Source organism: Sceloporus occidentalis, unplaced genomic scaffold (assembly GCF_023333645.1).
Source record: "Sceloporus occidentalis isolate IW3139 unplaced genomic scaffold, rSceOcc1.0.p SCAF_20, whole genome shotgun sequence".
Taxonomy (NCBI): Eukaryota; Metazoa; Chordata; class Lepidosauria; order Squamata; family Phrynosomatidae; genus Sceloporus; species Sceloporus occidentalis.
The window spans coordinates 14,006,162-14,030,195 of NW_028317000.1; the positions used below are offsets into that span (position 1 = coordinate 14,006,162).

At 48.0% G+C, this 24,034-nt stretch overlaps 3 protein-coding genes across 5 annotated transcripts in view; all 3 read left to right on the forward strand.

The window, feature by feature from the left end:
- The first annotated feature begins 2,739 nt into the window (after positions 1-2,739).
- Positions 2,740-6,020, forward strand: ZNRD2 (zinc ribbon domain containing 2). The gene is made up of 4 exons (XM_089483403.1): positions 2,740-2,991; positions 3,162-3,313; positions 3,658-3,742; positions 4,862-6,020. Exons 1-4 carry the CDS (start codon positions 2,892-2,894, stop codon positions 5,239-5,241), a joined length of 717 nt encoding a protein of 238 aa, XP_089339529.1. The 5' UTR covers positions 2,740-2,891; the 3' UTR covers positions 5,242-6,020.
- A 262-nt stretch (positions 6,021-6,282) lies between these two features.
- FAM89B (family with sequence similarity 89 member B) lies at positions 6,283-13,763 on the forward strand. Its single transcript, XM_089483405.1, has 2 exons — positions 6,283-10,650; positions 12,011-13,763. Exons 1-2 carry the CDS (start codon positions 10,369-10,371, stop codon positions 12,293-12,295), a joined length of 567 nt encoding a protein of 188 aa, XP_089339531.1. The 5' UTR covers positions 6,283-10,368; the 3' UTR covers positions 12,296-13,763.
- A 6,843-nt stretch (positions 13,764-20,606) lies between these two features.
- The window catches only part of EHBP1L1 (EH domain binding protein 1 like 1), a 30,204-nt gene continuing 26,776 nt past the window's right edge, over positions 20,607-24,034 (forward strand). For all 3 annotated transcript variants that reach the window (XM_089483552.1, XM_089483554.1, XM_089483553.1), the window contains exon 1: positions 20,607-20,999. In XM_089483552.1, coding sequence (XP_089339678.1) covers positions 20,896-20,999 — 104 coding nt within the window. In that variant the 5' untranslated portion in view covers positions 20,607-20,895. The remainder of the gene's footprint in view (positions 21,000-24,034) is intronic.

The window sequence follows — 24,034 nt, forward strand, 5'->3', positions numbered from 1 at the left end:
TGTGGTCAATGTCTGGCAGATATTGACCTCAAAGATTCCTAGAGGGAATACACTAATAGGCATTTGTAGCTCCTCTGGCGTAATTCTGTGGCCAGCATTTGGACGATGATGACCACAGAGTTGCACTGGAAGACCTAGAGATTCCTAGAGAGGTGTTTTTGTTACTTGCAGTTTTTCCACATTCACAGGGGTCCTGTGCCCTCAACCCCATCCGTTGTGGAGGGACAAGTGTACAGGGATGGTGACATGCTGGCGAAATGGTGGGACATTCGTACACAAGGACCCTTTGGTTGATGCGCGCCACCCATGAGGCTCATTTAAGTAGTCTTTTGGTACTTAAACCTCAGTATCAAGACTTCTCTCCTTGGCTGTTCCTGTATCCGTCCGTCCCCCTAAAAAAAGAGCCATTAGTATCTATTCCCTTTGTATCTCCAAGGAGCTCAGTGCGTCATACGAGGGGATTGTCTCTTCACAAAAGTTAAGAGGAGAGAGTCCACCGATCCTTGCGTCGTTTTACGGCCGAGCGAGGATCCGAATCTGGATCAGGGTGGGCTAGGGAATACGTTCTGGGGGCCGGCAATAGCTTAAAAACCCATAGGGCAACCATTATTGGTTATTTGCGGACTTTATTAATACATTCTCTTTAGGAACATCTAGGTCCCTCCAGCACAATGTTAGTTTCAACCAACTTGTGAGGCATGTGGAGACGGCGGCTGTGGTGGAGTTTGCGTATCAGGGTGAACATGCCAATAACAAAATCTGGTCTACACTGCAGAGTTAGCACAGTTTGCTAACAGTATTAACTGTCAGTGCTATGCAATCCTGGGGTTTGTAGTTTTGGGGGACGTTTAACCTCCTGTCAGAAAGGCGCAAAGTGTTGGACTGCGACTCCGGAGATCAGGGTTCAGCTCCCATGTAAACCCATTGGACGAGTCACGCTCTCTCAGCTTCAGAGGGCAAACCAAGAAAGGGAGACAGTGTTAGGGTCACAAATGGCTTTGGAGGTGCACGGCTGCGGCCTCAAAGGACTACAAATCCCAGGATTCCATAGCAGCCTTACAGTGTTGTGCTTGTGACACAGTAAACAACTAGATATGGTCTTCAAATAAAACACTCCACACTGCAGGGTTGTTGCAGTTTGGCGCTGCTCTAACCGCTGACTTCAATTTGATGGAATTCTGGGATTTGTAGTTTGGTGAGACACATGGCCTTCTCTTAAAGAGCTCTGGGGGTTCACAGTAAACTACAACTCCCAGGGTTTGAGTCTCTGTGGTTAAAGCAGTGTGAAACTGAATTAATTGTGCCTCCCTTAGGCTTCAGAAACGAGGCCCTAGCTGAGGCCTATTCCTCACTAGCCGTTGCCAAGGCAACCTTTCAACGAGAGAAGAAAATGGAGTCACTTCCTCAACAGTAAGCCCCCCCCCCTGTCCTTTCCCGTGCAGGGATTGGCAGAGCGGGCTGTCGCTTCTCAGCGCTCCCGCCCTCAGTTCACTTATCCTGATTGGCGGACGTTGCCGCCATTTTCCTCGGCTCTCGCGCCAATCGCCGTGGGCGGGACCTTCATAGATGACGTACTTCGCCCCGCCCTTTCTTGTTCCCGTCCAATTAGGAGAGCGGGTAGGCGGGGCTTAAGACAAAGCGGCGCTTTCCATTGGCTGCGGATGCTCAGGGAGTGTAAAAAGTACCTTTTACTAGTCACATCTCGCTTTCTTAAGTATGGAGGGGTATGGAGCTGGAAAAGTTACTTTTTTTGGACTACAGCCATTCCCAGAAGCCTCCAGCAAGCATGGCACTAATAAGAGAATGGGGTTTCCAGGCTCTGGAAAATGAAATATACAGTCTCTATATCTGTAATTGCTTCATTTCTCCTGTATTGTGTCTCTTCTGCTTGTATCTCAACACAGGAATTGTGTCATATCCTAACAGAACTACTGTCTTTCACCAATAAAGATCAACATGACAACAATTTTAATGTCTATGGTTATGATTATTATGTTGCTTTCTCCAACCTCAACAATGATCATCCACAGCCTCTTTCTTAACTCTGAATGGAAATGATATTTTACAGCGGATGAAAAACTGCTATTCTATCCTAACCAGAAATCTGGCTCCAGAGATCTCCGCTGTACAGAGATCGGTTAAAAACGAAATGCAACAAAACAAAACAAACCTCTCTCTCTCTCTCTCTCTCTATATATATATATATATATATAATTAAATTAATATATTTATATAAATATATGGAAAATTAAATTATCTATCTATCTAAATATACTTATATAAATACTACATTTATATATATATATATATACATACATACATATATAAACAGACATGTATAAACACACACACATATATATCAATTATATTTATATATATATATATATATAATTGATATATATGTGTGTGTTTATACATGTCTGTTTATATAGATATATATTATATATATATAGTCCATTCTATATATATAAAACATATATATATATATATATCAATTAAATTAAATAATACATTATATATATATATATAAAACACATATATATAAATTAATATATACATATAAATAGTACATTCTACATGCATATATATATATATATATGAAACACACACACATATATATATATAGTGCTATCTACTAAAATAATTTAATAAAACATATTAATACATATTGACATTAAATAATAAACTATAGCAAGCTACAAATAAAAAACAAACCTACGATAATATAACAATCCATTTAACCGTTTAATAAATACTAGGGAACTCTTGAGGTAGGAACAAATATTCCAAGAGGAACCTTTTATGTCGGGGGTACGCTTTCCAGAGGGAAGACTAAGAGCGTTGCACCGCATCCATATAAAAAAGCCTTATCGCGCCCGTAGGTGGAGCTTATGACGACACCAAAAGGGGCGTGTCTAGAACCGGAAGTAACAGGGGGACGGTGTTGGCGTGCCGGACCTGGGGGGGAAAACATGGCGCTGAACGCGGCGGGTAAGCGAGAGGCAGAGGGGAAGGGGTAACCATGGCAACGCGGCCTAGTCGGGCCTAGAGAAGCCTTTTTTTCCTGGCGAGGGAACCCAGGGAAGGATGGAGGGAGAGCGGGGTGTCTGTGTGGCTCCTCCTCTGTAATTCTGGGACCTTTTTCTCTGTCTCTCTTTCAGGGAGCGAGGAGGCGGAGTGGGTCCCTCCGTCGGAGGCGGAGCTGAAGGTGATCCAGGCCCGGCGGGAGCGGCAGGACAAGATCAGCAAGCTGATGAGCGACTACCTGCTGAAGGGCTACCGCATGCTGGGCGACTGCTGCGAGGAGTGCGGGGTGAGAGCAGGAGGAGGAGGAGAGGGCCTCTGGGCATGAGCAGAGGGCCGGGAAGGCTCTCAGAGACAGGACCCAAATCCTGCCCTCAGAAGAAGGAGAATGGCTCACATGAATATAAATGCATGGTGGTTGTGGTCAGAAAGGAGGACACTCGAGAACAATGGAGGACACAGCCAGATCAAAGCTAGGGACACTCCTATCCATATAAAGGCATGCTTCTGGTCATGCTCCAAATGGAGGCCCTCTTGCTCAGGAGGCTGGAACGGGGCAGGTCTTGCTCCTTTGTAAGTGTTGCTTTCCTTTCTTTCCCAACCTTGACGCTCTCCTTCTCTCTCTCCTTCCAGACCATTTTGCTGCAGGACAAGCGGAAGAAGCTCTACTGCGTTGCTTGCCAAGAACTGAACTCCGACGTGGACAAGGACAACCCAGGTAAGGCCAGACAGCGGCAGAGCCTGCGGCCGTTCCCTTCTCAGATCCAGCTCCACATTGAACCTTCCGGTGGGACTGGAAGGGTAAGTGTTCTGGATCAGAAGAGACGTCAGACAGACAGGCTCATAGAGCTAGAAGAGACCCCAAGGGCAATGCACTCCAACCCTATTCTGCCATGCAGGAACTCACACTCAAAGCACGCCCCAAAAGATGGCCATCCAGCCTCTGTTTAGGGACCTCCAAAGAAGGAGGCTCCATCGCTCATTCCACTATTGAGCAGCTCTTACTCTCAGGAAGCTCTTCCTAATGTTGAGCTGGAATCTCTTTTCCTGCCATTTGCATCCATTGCTCCATTGGGTCCTATTCTCTGGAGCAGCAGAAAACAAGCTTGCTCCATCCTTTCAAAGTTGGGGACAGGGCTTCATTCCAGTGGATGTGAGTGCTTTATTTGCACGCTTGCATTGCTATTCCTTCCTTCAAGGTGCGCAAGCAGGGTTAGGGACGCATTTGGCAATGGCCTCCACCTTATCAGATGCCCAAGATTGCAGAATTGCAGAAGGGCCCCTCAGATCTCTGGGCTCATCATTGTGCATCCAGCTATGATAATAATAATCACAATCATAACAACAACAGCTTTTATTTATATCCTGCCTGCTCCGACTAGGACTGAGGCGGCTTACGGCAAAAAAGTCCAATACATAGTGAAATAACAATATACAACAATCCCAAATTCTACCCTCCACCCCTTAAAATAACAATTAAATCACAAATACATTAAAAGATTCGTACTAAGATCAGTTAGGTCAACTAAAAGCGGAAGGAAGGATGGGGCAAGAGATAATCGATGGGATAGACTATATGATAGTCAGTTCAGTGCCATAGCCAGACCTTCTCCAATCATTCCTGTCCACCATGAAGCTCAGTGTGAGGCAGAGTTGGGGCTTTCAAATGAGTCGGGGTCTTGGTATGTGCTTCTATGTAGCACAGGTCCATGTGTAGATATTTACACTACACTAAAGGGGTGTTGAATTGAAGCCATCATCAGGAAGTCTGGACCTAAACTGGATAGGGCTGTCATAACCAGCACTTTGAATCATGCTCAGGTGCTTCTCTTTCCAGCCCTGAACGCTCAGGCCGCTCTGTCCCAGGTGCGCGAGCGCCAGCTAGCCGCCAACTCCGAGGACAACTCGGCGTCTCCCGAGTACCTCTCCGCTCTGCCGACGCCTCGACACGTCCCCCGCCCAGAACACTGCGAAGGAGCGGCCTCGGGACTCCGGGTCTCCGGCCCTGTGCCAGCGCTCCCCGTGCCGGTCGTGGCGGCCCCCAGCCCACCGCCTGTCAGTGCCCTGACTCTGGCAGAGGGGGCCATCCTGCAGAAGATCGACTGGGCCAGCCACGAGCTCCAGCACAGCGCTTCCATCGAGATGAGCATCCAGCTCTGTTCGCTCATCCGTTCCTGCACAGAATCCCTCAAGAGCCTCAAGGAATTGCAGCAGTGAGCGGCCGGCCGGCCCTGATCTCTGGGATGCGGCGCCAGGGCATGGAGGGGCACCAAGGATGGGTGCCCCATAGAGGCTAGTGTCCAAGCCTTTCAAACAAGACTGTGTTCTTTCTTCCAATTAAAACGTGTCCTCGTTCTTTCATTCTGATCATCTTGAGGTTTGGGGGATGTTACTGCAGCTTTGTGCTGGTTTAGTGATGCTCATTTTGAAGGGGGAAGAGGGTACATAGGTTAGACCTGCACTTGTCCACAGCCAGAGCGCCAAACTTGTGACCCACCATGATCTTAATGCTTGCCTGGGGTTTTGAACCTGGGATTGTGACATCCTGGGAGCTGTAGTCTAAGATCCTGGGTTCCTGTGTTGAGGAAAGGTGGTAGTAGACCACAATAAGCCACAAATATGTGCCTCGTCTTCCTTCTGAATGTCTTGCGCTTTTGGCGGGTGATGTGAGGCTTGAGGCAGTGAAAATGCCATCCCCTGTGCCCTGCAGCAGCCAGGTTTTGTGAATCCCATCCTCAGCTTAAAAGAAAAACGATCTAATATACATAATAGCAGAAACAGTATTGGTGGGGCTCCATTCAGTATTTAAACTACTCCATTGAGTATTTCTTCCAGATTTGAGTCTACCTTCTCTGGAATTCCAACATCCAAGCTATTCCAAAATGCTAAATGTTTTTAGTGGGTGGCTGAGACATTGAAGCTTCTGCTTTTCGACAGTTCGGTGTACACAAGCTTTGTCCCAAGTACACAGTTATTAAAACAATAGTACAAAATTACCCTCCCACTGTGTGTGTGTAAGGTGTATATGAAGCAAATGAGTTTTGTGTTTGGACTTGGGTCCCATTTCCAAGGTCTCTCGTTATTCATGTATATGTGAATACAGATATTCAGAATACATGTCTGGCCCCAAGCGTTTCAGGCAAGGGAGACTTGACCTGTATGTCTGAAACGTTTTAAAAAGAGAGGGCTTGAGCTAGCCAAGCACAGCATCCGCTTGGGATGGTAAAACATGGCGCATTGTGGCTGAGCGTGTGCATAGTTGAAGGGACAGAATCGTAGAGTTGGAAGAGACCACAAGGGCCATCCAGTCCAACCCCATTCTGCCATGCAGGAAATCACAATCAAAGCATCCCCATTGACAGATGGCCATCCAGCCTCTGCTTAAAGACCTCCAAGGAAGGAGACTCCACTACACTCCGAGGAAGGAATGTGTTCCACTATCGAACAGCCCTTACTCTCAGGAAGCTCCTCCTAATGTTGAGGTGGAATCTCTTCCAGGAGCTTGCATCCATTGTTCTGGGTCCTAGTCTCTGGAGCAGCAGAAAACAAGCTTGCTCCCTCCTCAATATGACCCCCCCTTCAAGTATTTAAACGGGGCTGTCATATCACCTCTTAACCTTCTCTTCTCCAAGCTAAACATCCCCAGCTCTCTGAGTCTTTCCTCAGGGCTTCATGGTTTCCAGACCATTCACCATTTTAGTCTCCCTCCTTTGGACACATGGCTCCACTTTCTCAACATCCTTTTTGAATTGTGGCACCCAGAACTGGACACAATATTCCAGGTGGCAGAATAGAGGGGCACTATGACTTCCCTTGATCTAGACACTATACTTCTGTTGATGCGGCCTAGAATCGCATTGGCCTTGTTAGCTGCCGCATCGCACTGTTGACTCATGTTCAACTTGTGGTCTACTTGGACTCCTAGATCCCTTTCACATGTTGTCTCCTTAAGCCAGGTGTCCCCCATCATCCTATATCTCTGCATTTCATTTTTCTGCCCTAAGTGCAGTACCTGACATTTCTCCCTGTTGAAGTTCATTTTGTCCTTACTGTCGGTTGAGCTAAGGATTTCAGAGTCCGGAAAATTTCCCTCGTAGGATTTCCAGCTCCTACTATTGCGCCGATGGTACTTGCATGGTAATATCAGCCCTGGACCGTACTTTGGGATCGTGGGGCTTGTGGGCCTGTTGCCCCGGTTGCTTATTCTTCTGCTAAATCAATAGAAGCATCACCTTGAAAGTGTTTGGAAGGGAATTTAGTTCTACCTTTTACTGTTAAGATGCATAAAGCACTCCAGTCTGTTTAAAGACCTCCAAAGAAGGAGACTCCATTCATCCCCCAAAGCAGTCCGTTCCACCTTCAAAGAGCTCTTACTGTCACAAAGCTTTAGGTGGGATCTTTACATTTGGACCCATTGGTTTGTGCCCTAGTCACGACCAGCAAAAAGCAAGCTTGCTCCATCTTCCTCATGGCATACCTTTGGACGTTTAAACATGGCTGTCTGTTGGCTGTCCACTCCGCCAAATGCATCTGAGGAAGTGGACTCAAGCCTACGAAAGCCCATGCCACCTTTCTTTCAGTTAGTCTCAACGCTGCTGCTAGATCTCTCTACGTATTGAGTCTACAAACACGGCTATATCTTTGAATGCCTGTCTAATAATAATAACATTATCTTTTTAAAGCCATGCTTTAAAAATTGACTGGCAAGAAAATCTAACCTCTTCCTCTCTAAATAGACAAAGCTCCCAAAAACCGTTTGGCCTCTTAAGTTTGAGTTTGGTTTGCTCCAAATGTGTTTATTTGTCTATTTAAAGGTCTATGGTATCAATAAAAATACAAGATACGCAGGATTCTCCTCCGGCGCCACGTTTTGAATGAACTGATTTTCTCCTTGTTGGCTTCCTTCTCACTGTCCAGCTTTCACGTCCCTGGATTAGGAAAGTGGAAAACGCAGTGGCACGGCTAGTTATTGGAGACGCTGGACCTTGATGCCAATGGTACCACCTCCGGCCCGTGTCTGGCATCACTGTATGCATTGGTTGCACACCAGGCGCATCTTGCGCAAACAGAATAGAGAGGCTTTAGGAGAAACAGGTAACCTTTTCGTGTCCTTTCCCCCCTCCGCCTTTGGTTCAGGAATCTTATATCAGGTCACCTTTGAGAGTAACAAGGAGGCAATGGAAAAGTCTAGTTGGCAGCTTTGGGGCGCTGCAGGCAGGTCAGAAAAGTGTGCCAGGGTTTGTTTTTGCACACTCATCAATGCAGAATGAATGGCGTCTGAGCCTATTTAGAAACAGCAGGCCTGGGCTGTGTAAAACGTAGGATCCTAGAGTTGGAAAAGACCCCCAAAGACCACCCAGTCCAGCCCCATTTGGCCATGCGAGAACATACCAATGGCCATCCATTGGTTTTTACACATTGAACTTGGCGACAGACGGGCAAAGTGTGCCCTAAAGGGCTGAGGCAGGGAAGGAAAGGTTTAATTCGTGCAAGCGACAACACACACCATAAACGGTGCCCTTGCGCTTCCTAGTGCGGCACAATAATGTGGCATTTTGCATGGCTTTGGGGATCTTTGGTGGCTTTTGGACTGCAGCTCCCACAATCCCTTCCCAGTCGTCTCCTTGGCTGAGGCTGCCAGGGAACTGTAATCCAAATTGAGGGGGAAATTTGGACTGCAGGTCCCATCAGACACAGAATCTTAGGAAGAGACCACAAGGGCCGTTGGGGATCGGGGTTCGAATGGAGCCATGACAACCCAGTGGGTGACCCTGGACAAGTCACACTCTCTCAGCCCCAGAGGATGAGCGTGACAGATGCTCCCAGGACAAATCTTGCCAAGAAAACCCCACAATAGGGTTGCCATAAGTCAGCAATGACTTGAACGCAGCACATGAGCAACCATCTTCTTGGGGTGCGTTGGAGGTCTCCAAACTTTGGCCCTCCGGGTCTATTTCACTTCAAGTCCCAGAAGCCCCAGCCAACTCCAGATTCTGGGAGCTGAAGTCCAAACCATTTGGAGGACCAAACTTGGAATCCGACACTAAAAGGGGTCCAGTTTGGCCCCAGAGGATGCCCATGTGGCAGACCTTTTGAACCAACCTTGCCAAGAAAGAAAAAGCCCACCATAGTGTCAAAAATGCCTTGGAGGCACATAAGCCACCACTTTCTTGGGCCAATCCTGAAGGATTTGTCACAAGTGGCATCAAAGAGCATCAATGCTACAGTGCAGATGCTTGCATTGCAACATTAGTTGCAAGCTTCAAACCCTGTTTGTTGGGGGATTTTTTTTCTTTTTGCTGCCAGCCTTTGCCTCCCTCTTTGGCCCATCTCAAAGTTAGCCTTCCTCTCCCTTGCCCTCCTTTTGGGATGCTGCTGCCCATCCTTTTGGGGGCTGGCAGTGCCAGCGTCGCCCCTTTAAGCCACCTCCCTGCGGGTGTGGCTGGGCAGACAAAGGCGATCTGGGACTGGGTCCCTCCTCCGGCCAAGGAGGAGCCAGCTGGGCCCAGCTAAGGAGGAGGAGGAGGACCCCCAGGAGGACCTCTGAGCATAGGCAGAGGGCCAGAGGGCTGTCCCAGCAAGGCCCTGGCCTGGCATCTCTTTCCAACCTCCCCCCCCCCCCTCTCCAAAGAGGGTCTCCTTCCGCCCCTCTGCCCTGGCCGCCCTCTATGGCCGGGGCCAGGCTGGCACTGCCACCCTTCTGGCTCTGGTCCTCCTTGGCACCCATCCTCCGCTCCATCCTTCAAAGGTGAGGCTGAAGGGGAGAAAGAGGGACAGCCACCCCCCATTCCTTCGGTATCCCCGGGTGCTGTGTCCCCTTCCCCCTCCTCTCCTCGGTTCTTTCCTTTCTCCTCTTCTCTTCCCTTCTTTCCTTTCCTCTCCTTTCATTTTGTTTCTTTTCCTTTCCCTTTGTTTCCTTTCCCCTCCTTTCTCTCTTTCTGCTTTCCTCTTCTCTCTGCTTCCCTTCGTTTCCCTTTCCTCCTTTCCTTTCATTTTGTGTCATTTTATTTTCTCTTCTCTTCTCTCCTTTCCATTTGTTTTCTTTCCTCTTCTTTCCTTCTCTCTGCTTTCCTCTCCTCTCCGGGTCACCTCTTTCCATTCCTCTCCTCTCCTCTTCTGTTCTCTTTCTTCCTTTCCTTTCCTTTTGTTTGCTTTCCTCTCCTTTCCTTCTCTCTGCTTTCCTCTCCTCTCTGTTTCTATCCTTTCCTTTCCTCTCCCCTTCTGTTCTGTTCTTTCCTTTCATTTTGTTTCTTCCTTTTCTTTCCTCCTCTTTCCTTTCTTCTCCTCTCCTTTCCTCTCTCTCTTCTTCTTTCTTGTCTGCCTCTCCTTGAGATCCCAGAGGCCATGACTTGCCTCCAGTCCTCCCAGGACAGCCTGGCGGGCAACGTCTGTGCCATTGAGGGCTTGCCCCCTTTGCCCAAGGGGCTCAGTGGCATCCTCAACTCCAGCGGGGGATCCTGGCGCGAGATCGAGAAGGTCTACACCAAGAAGACCCGCATCCAAGACGACCTCAGCAAGTCCCAGCAAGCCGCCTCTTCCTCCTCGGCCTCTTCCTCCGAGAAGGTGCTGCTCCGGACCAAGCCGGCCAACCTGGACTCGGCCTTGGCTCTGCTCCGGAAGGAGATGGTGAGGATAGCTACCTTTCCCCTTCCAAAATCCCATCGCTGTGGGTCCATATGTCCAGGTGTAGGGAGAATGTGATCTGCTCCTTCGGCGCTGTCCTTGGTGATCTTCCCCTCTAGAATGCATCCTTGCAACTTCAAGGATGCAGCCACACCGCAGCATCAAAGCGGTTCGACACCGCTTTAACAGCCACGACTGATCCCTATGGGATCCTGGGATTTGTAGTTTGGGGAGCCCAATCTGTTGGAGAACTTTGGGGCCTCCAACTACAGATTCCCCGGATCCTGCAGGGATGAGTGGAGGCAGTTAAAGCGCTTTAATTCAATCCAGTTTGATAGAAATCCAAATAAATACGTAAATTAATGAAATTCTGGTATGGGGCTATACCCTAAAATAGTAGTAGTAGTAGTAGCAGCAGTTGTTATTATACTCGGCCATCCACATTTGAGGCTTTGATTAATATGGTCTCTCTAGGAGTTTCTAGGTCCTCCAGTGTGACTCTATGGTCAACGTCCTTCAAAGGTTGCGCTAAAGGACCTAGAGATTCCTAGAGAGTATACTTCTCCAGGCATTTTTAGGACCTCCAGCTATGGTCAACTTCTGTGGTCAGGTTCTGGCAGATGTTAAATAAGTAAAGATGTTAAGTAAATAAATACATTGACCACAGACTTCCGCTGGAGCACCTAGAGATTCCTAGAGAGGCCTTTCCGCATTCATGGGGGGCCTGTGCCCCTAAGTCCAGCAAATGTGGAACGGTGAGTGTATATTGAATTCCTTCAAGCTCTGGATGCGTGAATCTGTGGATGAAGAATCCATGGATAGGAGGGCCAAATGTACACGAGTAGATACAGTATTTAAAGCAGTGGTCCTTATCCTTCCTAACGCCGCAACCCTTTAGTACAGTTCCTCATGTTGCGGTGACCCCCAACCATAACATTATTTTCATTGCTACATGCAAATATGTGTTCCAATGGTCTTAGGATGGGCAGCATCCCAAAAGGAGGGCAACATATCCAATGGTATAAGGCAGTGATGTTTTAGAGACCGAGTGCCCAAACTGCAACCCAAAACCCACTTATTTATTGCAAAATGCCATGTCCCTCTGGCTTTCTAGTAACAAACTCTGTGCTGGGGCGATGGCACATGTGCCCACAGAGAGGGCTCTGAGTGCCACCTCTGGCCCATGTGCCTTAGGTTTGCCATCACTGATCTAAGGCAGTGAAAGGGTTGTTCAACCTCCAAAGGGGTTCCGACCCACAGTTTGGGAATCACTGATTTAAAGGTTGTTGCTGTTGTGTGCCTTCACATCATGCGTAACCACATCACATTGCAACTGAATCCCTTTCTCCTTTTGGCGCGACAGGTGGGTCTCCGGCAGCTGGACATGTCGCTCCTGTGCCAGTTGTGGTCCTTGTACGAGTCCATCCAGGAGTACAAGGGCCTCTTCCAAGACATGTCCTCCTCTCTCCACTCCGAGGGAAGCCTGGCAGCCGAAAACGGCTTCTCGGACGAAGAGGAGGACTTCGAGGTGGACCACCTGAGCCCCGACGGCCACAAGGAGAACCCTTTGGGGCAGCGCCTCCGCTTGATGCAGCCTCAAAACTCCCGGGATCAATGGCTGAAGGATTCCTTCCATATCACCATCTGAGTCGGACGGGCGCCGCCGGGTTTGCTCCCTCGCGACGTTGGCAAAGAAACCTCCTTGAAAAGACCATCCTTTTCTCTTCTGGGGAAAACGCAAGATGGACGGATGGACGTTGGCCGCCGACGTCGAGGGCCGTAATGCTGGACTGACCCTTGAGCCGCACAGAAACAAAACACAACGCAAGAGCGTTTGCAAGCAAAACAACTTATTTCATGGACTGCTATAAAACAAGTCACTTCTTTGCCAGAGAAGAAAGGGATTCTGGGGGATTCTGGGAGTCGTGGTCCATAAACGAAGTCACTTTTTGGCCTCAGTCTCTGCAGAGATTGCTGCATGGAGACTTGGCACGGTTTTTGCGACTCTCCATCCCAAAGAAAAAGAGGGGAAAATACATACATACCCTATAAAGTAACTTTCCCAGGGCTTGTGTGGTTTTACTACGCGGAGATTGGAGCAGGATTTTGTTCCTTTGAATCCCATAAGCCTTTATGTGTGGGCCTTTTTCAGAAGCAAAGAGCAGCTCCTCCTGTCCTCCGGGGCATAAATAATCCTGTTTGCACAATGAGAAGCCATTTTAGGACGCCTCTGCTCCAAAATAAAGGATGCATTTTCGTATGGGGAAATGGAAGGAAGGGGATAATAATAATATGCTCCTTCTTATACTGATAAGGAATAGCTCCCACCATTTTAGCGTTTGGGAAAGTGAGATAAAGAAACCTATTATCCTGCTCTGTTTCCACCTCCCCAGCTTGCTTTAGGCAGTTTTTATGGCCTGGTTTCATATGGATAGAAGGGCCACTGCTCTATGCTAGACCCCTTGCTTTGCACACAGAAGGTCCTGGGTTCAGATCTCCCTAAACTGGGAAAGATCCATTTGCAACCTTGGATGGATAGTACAAAGTAGTTTGCAACATCCCTGTTTAAACCAAGCTTTTCCTTGGAACTATGAGGACTAGACTCTTAAATTTATTTAGAGGGGAAGGGCCATAGTTCAGTGCAAGATGCATGCTTTGCATGCAGACGGTGCCGGGTTCGGGTCCTGCAATCTCCAGGTAGGGCTAAGGGGAAACCCCTGGCCACTAACCGGATGCAAGGCTGGAATGGGAACTACAGAGCCAGACCCCACTTTCCCCTGCCTTGTATTTGGTCCCCGATCCCACACTTTTTGTGGGGTTGCGTAGCCGGATAGGAACTTATGGTGGGCTTTTGCATGGAGACACTTCCTTGCTAGACTTTTCCCAGGCTGGATGAATCCTTAGTGCCTCGGCCATACTATCCTAAGGCCTCTTTGAAATATTTAACGACGCGAGTTTTAATTTTATTTCGTAAGGTCCTAATTGCATTAACCGGGTGCCAAATCCGGATGGCGAGTTAATTTATTTGGTTGGTGCTGCGGGGCATTTTCGAACTGGTTCCATTGCGACTTAACGGAGTGGATCCAGGGAATAAAGTGTCTCAGCTTCTTTAAACAGAGGGGTGTCTGGCTGAAATGCTGTCCCACCGCCAAGGGTTGTTGTGGTTGTTGTGGTTGTGGGCCTTGGATGGTGACCCTAAGGAGGATTTATTATGGGGTTGTCTTGGCAAGTTTCGTCAAAGGGGGTTTGCCATTGCCACCCTCCGAGGCTGAGAGAGTGTGGCATGACGAAGGTCCCTGTTTCTAAATTGTTACGGAAGGAAGAAAGGGAGGGAGGGAGAGAGAGAAGGGAGGAGGGAAAGAGAAGGAATGAAGGAAAGGAAGGGAAAGATGGAGAAGGAAGGAGAAAAAGGAGGAGGCAGAGAGGAAGATAAAGAAGGGAAGAAAGGAGTGAAAGAAGGGAAGGAAGGAGAGGAGGAGGAAAGGAAGAAAGGAAGGAAGAAAGATAAGGAAGGGAGGGAGATAGGAAGGAGAGAAAGAAGGGAAGGAAGGAGAGGAGGAGGAAAGGAAGGAAAAAAGAAAGATAAGGGAGTGAGGGAGGAAGGAAGGAGAGAAAGAAGGGAGGAGGGAAGGAGAGAAAGGAGGGAGTGAAGGAGAGAAAGAAGGGAAGGAAGGAAAGGAGGAGGAAAGGAAGGAAGAAAGATGAGGGAGGGAGGGAGAAACAGGGAGGAGGGAAAGAGAAAAAGGAAGGAAGGAAGGAAGGAAGGAAGGAAGGAAGGAAGGAAGGAATCTATCATCTGTCGATCTATTGATTGATCAATGTTCCAAAACCAAAGTTAAAAACCCTCACAGAAATATATAACTGCATGTCTCTTAGGAGGACCTTTTGAATTCCTCCTGGAAAGAAGGCTGAAATGTAGGACACATTGAAGAAAAGGAGGATGTCTGGCCACCCTTTTCTTGCCTGGTTTCCGGTTGCCCTGCATCCAAATGGTTTCCTGGTTTATAATGGTTTATAATGGCAAATACAGTCCTAATAGGCATATAATAGCAAAGACAGTCCTGTCAAAAGCCATCATCCCAACATGGAGAGGCAACAAACAGCAGGGAAGCAGAGGGCACTGAACCAGTTGAAACCAGTGCTGTAATAGTGGGACCAGTATACTCAGGGTTTGCATGCGCCTTCAAGTGGCACCCAAGTTATGGCATTCCTAAGGCCACGTCATGGGGTTTTCTTGGCAAGTAATGCATCTCCAACCCAGTCTCTGGTGTCTTCCTTGAGTCTTGTGAGTAGTTTCGGGGTCAACTATGGAGTGGTATATTATTTAGGGGATAATGGTCATATGTTACCAGCTTTGCACCCAGGTCACTACACAAACTTTTCCCTAGTACATAACAACACCAACGTTACCATACATATTGCAAGGTTCTGGTACTTAGGTTTCTAGAGGTATCCCAATACACTCAAGGTCTAACAAAGCAATGAATGGTCCTCAAAATGGTGGTCTGGGGACTAGGACTGGTCCTTAAGGCCTTACCTCTCTATTGATTCTTGGAGAGTTTCTTGGAAAGAATAAAACACAAGCGCAAGGAAAAGGCACACGTCTTTTATGGTATAGTAGTACAATGTTTTTTGGGTTTGGCTTTGGAAGGTCTGGGTTCCAATCTCTTACCAAGGCCTGGAAACGGAGAGGGTGATTTCGGGCAAGTTGCCCTCCAAGGAAAAGGTAACTCTCTGAATACATCTTGCTAAGCCTATCCCATAAACCAGGGTTCATTGGAAAGTACATAACCAGGCTAGCATATAGTATGAGGTTCTTATATGTTTCGGGTTTATAATACTGTAATACTGAAGGTTTTTAAGCGGAGGCTGGACGGTCATCTATTGGGATGCTTTGATGAGTTCCTGCATGGCGGATTGGGGTTAGTCTGGATGGCCCTTGGGGTCTCTTCCTAGTCTATGTATTCCTGCATGGCAGAAGGGGGGTCTCTTCTGATTCTATGTATTCCTGCATGGTGGACTGGGGTTGGACTGGATGGCTCTTGGGGTCTCTTCCAATTCTATCATTCTATGTATTCCTGCATGGTGGACTGGGGTTAAACTGGATGGATCTTGGGGTCTCTTCCAACTCTAGGATCCTATGACTCTATGTATTCCTGCATGGCAGAAGGGGGCTGAACTGGATGGCCCTTGGGGTCTCTATGATTCTGTGTATTCCTGCATGGCAGAAGGGGGCTGAACTGGGTGGCCCTTGGGGTCTCTTCCAATTTTATGATTCCATGTAGGAACATAGTTTGTCCACTGGATGGCAGCAAAGAGACAGGACTTTCCAAAGGCACCATTGAAACAACACAAATCTAGGTTTGCAAAGACTGGATTAACATCAGAGACATAGAAAGGCACTCTGCAGATGGTCAGAGGCACTCTCCCCTTTAATTTTTGACAGTCTTGGATAGAGTGACCAGATATCCTCAAATCCAAGGAGGACAAGGCCCTGACAAATGGAGGGAATATGGAAAAGAAAAGAGGGAAGGAAGCCTGAGGTTAAAGTCTCCAACACAAGTCTCAAAGCCGTAATGTATACACTCTGGTCTGATGCGCGCGTTGTTCTTTTTTGCATCCTGTTTGCGCCTGAATCCGTCTGGGTTTTTGCTTGCGCCGACAATAGGGTTCCCCCAGTTTCCTGCTTCCGCCAATTCTTCACTTCCTTCCATTTAGTCTCCATCAACCCCACATCTATCTCAATACCAAAGCCACGACCTTCCCTTATGAAAGGTTGCGTGTGCACGGCCTAAATAACCCCGGTTTGACACCACTTTAACGGTTTCTTTGCGCGAACCGACCACTTCTAGGTTGCGCAGGACTGTTCCATAGACACAAATGAGTGCATAGGTCTGCATAACCCCTGTCTTTTGCAACCTGGAGGACGGACGTCTAAATATTTAAATCCTGGCTCCTTGGAGTCTGAAACATATTAATGTTGTTGTTCGGCGCATGCCTCCGTCGAAGCGTCTGCTGCTCCCTTGCTCTTTGTGCCACAGATAAAACCTTGTTTGAAAGGAGCTGGAATATCCCTTTAGGCCAGAGCTTGCGAAAGAAAGATCAAACCCAAAAGAGAGAGATATGAAATCCTGCAGGCCTCCCGGGTTCAACGTATCGGGGCAAGTCAGCCGTTCCAGTTTTAATGTTGGGTGGCTGTTACTGCTATGCACCTTCGAGTCGTTTTTGGACTTATGGCAACCCTGAGACGGTCCTATGGCGGGGTTTTCTTGGTGGCCTTCCTCTGGACATGCTCCAAATTCTCAACATCCTTCTTGGTGCAAATACAATACAGTGTCTTTAAGCAGAGGCTGGATGGCCATCTGTCAATGGGGATGCTTTGACGGAGAGTTCCTGCATGGCAGAATAATGGGGTTGGACTGGATGATCCCTTGCAATCCTATGGTTCTGAAGACCTTTCTTTCTTCCTCCAAGGGTCTTTCTGCCACGTTTTCGGAGGAATCTGGGCCTTCTTTCTCAACACTTCTCCAGAAAATGACGCATCTCTGTGCATTTTACCTGAGTCAGCATGAACCCTTGGCGCATGGCAAGCTGAGTCACCCAGAGGAGCCTCTCTTTGCTTTGGGTGGAGTCCCCAAAAGAGGACTCTTTTCCCTAGAGACTGCCTCTCCGCCTGGAACCATAGGAACCTAGCCTGGTTGGAAGGGACCTCAGCGGCCGTCCAGCCCAACCCCATTCTGCCATGCAGGAACTCTCCATCCAAGCACCCCTGAAAGTGCAGCTAAAGCATCCCCAAAACAGAAGTACATACAGTATAAAATAGTCCCAATGCCAGCCACAGATTCTGCTGCCCAAACGTCAGGAATGGACTCTTCTAGAACATGTGCCCCCAAACCCCACAAATAACTATATTCCCTCCCTCCCTGAAACATATTAATCAAGTCCCTCATAATAATCATCATCATAGCAATTAAAACATTACAATCATCATAAAACAGTCAGAGATGGGGAAAGTGTTCAGTGTGATGGTGACCAGGCCAACCGTTTGGGGAGAGGTCCGTCGGAAGAGATCCGTCTTGGCAGCTTGGTTCAACGGCGTCAAGACGGGCGATATGACAGATCTCCTCAGTATCTCCCAAAACTACAACTCCCAGAATTCCACAGCATGGAGCCGCAGAAGTCAAAGCATCGCTGAGGTCTGGTTCCGCTTCCTCAGGTGTCGTTGTGGGTCCGCTTCCAAGCCTTGTGTAAGGGACAGCAGTTGCACCTGATTTAGCAAAGGAAGAAGTATTCCTTACTCAGCCATCGAGTTTGTTTGGTGGCTTTGACTCCGTTTTTCAACCCAGTAGACCTCGCAGGGCTGTTGTGAAACGAAACCATCTGCACCCTGAGGCTCGGAACCTTTTTGGCCTAAGAATAGAAGACCAATACGTTGGGTTAAACGCCCCTTTAAGGAAATAATCCAAATAATGGGGGGAAACACACCAGGTGCCAAGCCTTTGTCATTAGTTATGTATATCAGGACTCGAACTCAGAGCAGGTGTGGGTTAAGGATAGCGGACTGGAGAGTTTGGGTAGTAAATATAACAGACAATAGACGCCAGAGGTTTTTGCTGTACATATTGCAACTGGAAGGCCTCCAAAGACTTTGGAAGATGTCAGCTGCGCATGTGCCTTGTTTCAGGTTGGTCAGGGCCTGGTTGCCAAATGCTGCGCACTGGGTTGTGCTTCTGCGCTCTGCTGTTTGTGCGGTCATGTCTGTATAACCTGGCTTTCCGACTTGCCCTTTCGGATTCCTGGGTTTGCTAAATTTGGGGTGGCGAGTTTCCATGATGGGGATGACGCCAGGGATCTTGTTTGGGGATCAGTTTACGGGGCACTATATTTATACCCTCTGAGCCAGAGGGCAACTATGCGCCAGGGCAGGAATGGAGGAAGACCAAGGACTGCGGCAGAAGGGTCTGACTAGCAAAGGATAGCATAGCTTGATGTGGTGCGCCTTCCGAGTCACTGCCCCAACTTACGGCGACCCTAAGGCAACCCTATTGTGAGGTTTCCTTGCCAAGATTTGCTCGGAGGAGGCTTGCCATGGTCTTCCTCTGAGGCTGAGAGAGTGCACCTTCCCAAAAGCCACCCAGTGGGTTTCACTGCCGAGCCGGGATTCGAACCCTGGTCTCCAGAGTCATAGTCCAACACCCAAACCACGTTGGCACTAAATAAAAGTGGTATGAAACTGCATTATTTCTACAGCATGGATGCAACCTACTTTCAATTATATTATTATATTGGGTGTATTAGGGTATATAATACCCTAATATTATATAGTATATTACATAGTATATATAGTATACTATACATATAATATACTATATATACCATATAACATACTATATAGGATACTATACATATATACTGTATACTATTAGGGTATATAGTATATAATAGTACATTATATACTATATATACTATATAATATGCTTTATACTCTTAGGGTATATAGTATTAGGGTATATAGTATGTAGTATAGTACCCTAATGGTAGATTAGGGTATATAATACCCCAGAGGACAGGGTTGCAATTCAAAATGACCTGAATAGATAATGATCCTCTATGGAGACCAAAGAGCAAAGGCCAAGCACGACTGTCCCTAAGGGTGAAGGCGGTGCACTCTGTCCATGCCCAGAGGCACTGTGGCCTTCCTTATTGGGTTCCTTCCTATGATTTCTGGAGGAGCTAAACCCTTTTTGGCCTAGGAAGGAGTGGAAGCCTTGGCAGGAGGAGGAGATGGTCATGAGGTGGTCAGGAAGAAAAGAACCGATGCCAGCTGGCAAGGAGTCCATCCCTTTGGCTAAGTCTCCAAAAGGGAGAATGTTCTGCCAGGAGAAGAGGACACAGAAAAGGATCCAACAGAATGCTAATTGTTTTTGGCTCTTTAATGGCAGCAACCAGCTCTGTGAATGAAAGCACTCTGCACATGGCCAGAGGTACAGTTACCTCGCATTGATTTCTCTGCTGTGGCTGCGGACGCGAGGTAACTGTACCTCTGGCCATGTGCAGAGTGCTTTCACTCACAGAGCTGGGGGAAGGCTGCTGTCACTGGTGGCCCTCCTCTGGACCCATGGCTCCAGCGTCTCAACGTCCTTTTTGAATTGTGGGGCCCAGAACTGGACGCAGAGTTCCAGGAAAAGTCTGACCAAAGTGGAATAGTGCTATGACTTCCCTCGATCCAGGCACCAGACTTCTACCTATGCAGCCTAGAATTGCCTTGGCCTTGTTAGCCGCCGCATCACACTGTTGGCTCATGTTCAACTCGTGGCCTACTAGGACTCCAGGATCCCTGTTCTGTTCCTGTGTATTTGAGGACGGGGAACACCTGGCCTAGCCTTCCTATGCTTTGTCTTCCTCTTCCTCTTTTTCCTCCCCCTCCTCCTTCTTCCTACCGCTCTTCCTGCCCTCTCCCTCCTCTGCTTTGTCCTTCTCTTCCTCCTCCTGTTCTTCCTCCTTATCTTCCCCCTCTTCCTCCTCTTTGTCTTCTTCTCTCCTTTCTCTTTCTTGCTCTTCCTCCCCTGCTCCTCCCTCTCTACTTCCTTCTCTTCCTCCTCTTCCTTGTTTTCTTCCTCTTCTTTTTCTTCTTCCTCCTCTATTTCCTCCTTCTCCCCCTCTTCCTCTTCTTCCTCCTTTCCTTGCTCCTTGCTCCTTACTCCTCTTCCTCTCCTGCTCCTCCCTCTCTGCTTCCTTTTCTTCTCTTCCTCCCCCCTCCTCCTCTTCTTCTTCCTCCCCCTCTTCCTCTTCTTCCTCCTTTCCTTCCTCTTTCCTCCTCTTCCTCCCCTGTTCCTCTCTCCTTCCTTCCTTCTCTTCTCTTCTTCCTCGTCTTCCTCCTCCTCCTCTTCCTCCCCTGCTCCTCCCTCCCTCCCTCCTTCTCTGCCTCCTCCTTCCCTTCTCTTTGCCCTTCCCTCTGGGCCAGAGTTTGCCAACTTTCTTGCTCTTTGCCCCAGCAGCAGCCCTCCTTCCTTCCTTCCTCCGCTGCCTTTGCTGGGCTCCTGGAAAGAAGGAAGGAAGGAAGATAGAAAGAGAAGGAGAAGAAGGAGCAGGAGCCAGAGGCGAGAGGGATGGGTGGGGCCGGGCGGAGGGGCAGCGTTTGGCTCTGAAGGGAGGAAAGAAGGAAAGAGAAAGAAAGAAAGAAAGAAAGAAAGAAAGAAAGAAAGAAGGAGAAAGAGAAGAGAAAGGAGGAGGAGGAGGAGGAGAGCCATGAGTTCGGTGTGGAAGCGGCTGCAGCGCGTGGGGAAGCGGGCGGCCAAGTTCCACTTCGTGGCCTGTTACCAGGAGCTGGTGGTGGAGAGCACCAAGAAGTGGTGGGTCAAGGCTTGGGAGATGGAGTTCACTTTCTCTGTTGGCTGGGGATGCTGGAAACTGCAGTCCCCCCCAGTAACTTTTCCTGGTTGCATTTCTGTTTCTGTAGAGTGCCCTTTCCCTGCTGGCTGTGGATACTGGGGGTTGTAGTCCCCCAAATCCACTTTCTCTGGTTGCATTTCTGTCTGTAGAATTCCCTTTCCCTGTTGGCTGGGGATGCTGGGAATGGTAGTTCCTCCCCCCTCCCCAAAAAAGTAACTTTCCCTGATTGCATTTCTGTCTCTAGAGTTCCCTTTCCCTGCTGGCTGGGGATGCTGGGGGTTGCAGTCCTCCAAATCCACTTTTCCTAGTTGCACTTCTGTCTGTAGATGCCCTTTTCTTACTGGCAGGGGAATCTGGGAATTGTAGTCCCCCCAAAAGTAACTTTTACCCCAGTTCTGATTCCACAAAGTTACTTTCCCTTTGCTGACTGGGGATCCTGGGAGTTGCAGCTTTCCCTTGAATTGACCTTTGTGTCTCTCTTCACTCTCCTTCTCCTCTCTCCCAAAGTCATTTCTCCCTGCTGCCTGGGGATTCTGGGAATGGTAGTCCCCCCAGTTCTGCTTTCCCCCATTCCCCAAGAGTTACTTTCCTTGCTATGTTGGAGACCCCCCCCCCAAAGTAACTCTATGCATGCAGTTCCTCTGTTTGCACAGTCCATTTTCTCTTGCTGCCTGGGGATGATAGGAATTGTTTGTTGTTGTGATTGTTGTTGTTATTGTGTGCCTTCAAGTCATTTCCGATGTGTAGCATGGCTTTCTGGGCCAGATTTGCTCAGAGGAGGCTTGCCATGGCCTTCCCTTGAGGCTGAGAGAGTGTGACTTCTTGCTCAAAGGTCACCCCAATGACTTTGTAACCCCCAACATTTTAACCCATGGACCATTGCTTCCCTTGAGTCTGCTTTAGCTACTAGAGGTCTTGCAATCCTAAACACATCCCATTGTGTCTGGTTTCATCTGCGTAGGAGGCTCTGGCCTAGGTTAGTCCTTGAATGGGAGACCGTCAGGGAGGACTACGTCTCTCCAGGTAGCAATTCTGCCTAAAAGGATGTTGACTTGGAGTAAGGCAGATTCCTATATTGCTAATACGATTGCCAATACTGTATTGCATTTTGCAAATGGAAGGGGACATTTCTTGGGGTCAGGAGTCGAACCCACGACCTGCTTGCAAAGGAGACCACAGGTTTGTTTGACCCCAAAGGCCCTACTCCCAAACCCTAGGCTGCGTCTGCACTGCAGAAATATGTATAATGTGTCCAACCCAAACAGAACCGCACTGTTGGCTAATACCTGACCAGCTAAATGCATTAAATAATAGTAATAATAATAATAATAATAATAATAGTATCCTAGCTCAGCTATGGAAACCAATTGGGAGACCTTGGCCAAGTCACACTCTCTTGGCCTCAGAGGATGGCAATGGCAAAGTTGCTAAGAAAAACCCCTTTGGCTCACCATAAATTGGAAATGACTTGAATGACATTGACCATAGAGTTGTCAACAAGGACAGCAAAGCAGGGGAAAGAGCAGCATTTTTGCTCAGCTCTTTGCTCAAAAGAGGAGTAGAAACTTAGGTTGCTGTTAGAGGAGCATCCATAGTTCCAACAATACACACACAACACTCACACTCATCCCTCCATATTTGCGGATTTGATTATTCGCGGATTTGATTAATATGTTCTCTCTAGGAATATCTAGGTCCTCCAGCGCAACTCTGTGATCAACTTTAGCAAAAAGTTGCACTGAAAGACCTAGAGATGCCTAGAGAGGACACTCTACTAGGCCTTTGTAGCTCCTCCAGTGAAACTCTATGGTCAATTTTAACTAAAAGTGGCACTGAAAGACCTAGAGATTCCTAGAGAGGACACTCTACTAGGCCTTTGTAGCTCCTCCAGTGAAACTCTATGGTCAACCTTAACTAAAAGTGGCACTGAAAGACCTAGAGATGCCTAGAGAGGACACTCTACTAGGCCTTTGTAGCTCCTCCAGTGAAACTCTATGGTCAACCTTAACTAAAAGTGGCACTGAAAGACCTAGAGATTCCTAGAGAAGACACTCTACTAGGCCTTTGTAGCTCCGCCAGTGAAACTCTATGGTCAACTTTAACTAAAAGTTGCCCTGAAAGACCTAGAGATTCCTAGAGAGGACACTCTACTAGGCCTTTGTAGCTCCTCCAGTGAAAACTCTATGGTCACCTTTAACTAAAGGTGGCATTGAAAGACCTAGAGATTCCTAGAGAGGACACTCTACTAGGCCTTTGTAGCTCCTCCAGTGAAACTCTATGGTCAGCTTTAACTAAAAGTGGCCCTGAAAGCCCTAGAGATTCCTAGAGAGGACACTCTACTAGGCCTTTGTAGCTCCTCCAGTGAAACTCTATGGTCAACCTTAACTAAAAGTGGCACTGAAAGACCTAGAGATTCCTAGAGAGGACACTCTACTAGGCCTTTGTAGCTCCTCCAGTGAAACTCTATGGTCAATTTTAACTAAACGTTGCACTGAAAGACCTAGAGAGGATACTCTACTGGGCCTTTCTAGCTTCTCTAGTGCAACTCTATGGTCAGCTTTAACTAATGGTTGCCCTGAAAGACCTAGAGATTCCTAGAGAGGATACTCTACTAGGCCTTTCTAGCTCCTCCAGTGTAACTCTATGGTCAGCTTTAACTAAAGGTTGCCCTGAAAGACCTAGAGAGGACACTCTATTAGGCCTTCGTAGCTCCTCTAGCGCAACTCTATGGTCAACTTTAACTAAAAGCTGCCCTGAAAGACCTAGAGATTCCTAGAGAGGACACTCTACTAGGCTTTTGTAGCTCCTCCAGTGCAACTCTATGGTCAGTGTCTGTTGGGACGTTGACCATTGAGTTGCGCTGGAGGACCTAGAGATTCCTAGAGAGGTGACCTCTCTGGTAAAAACATGGTGTTTTTGTTATTTGCCATTTTTCCATATTCATGGGGGTCTTGTGCCTCTAACCCTAGTAAATATGGACAAGTTGTGTGCGTGT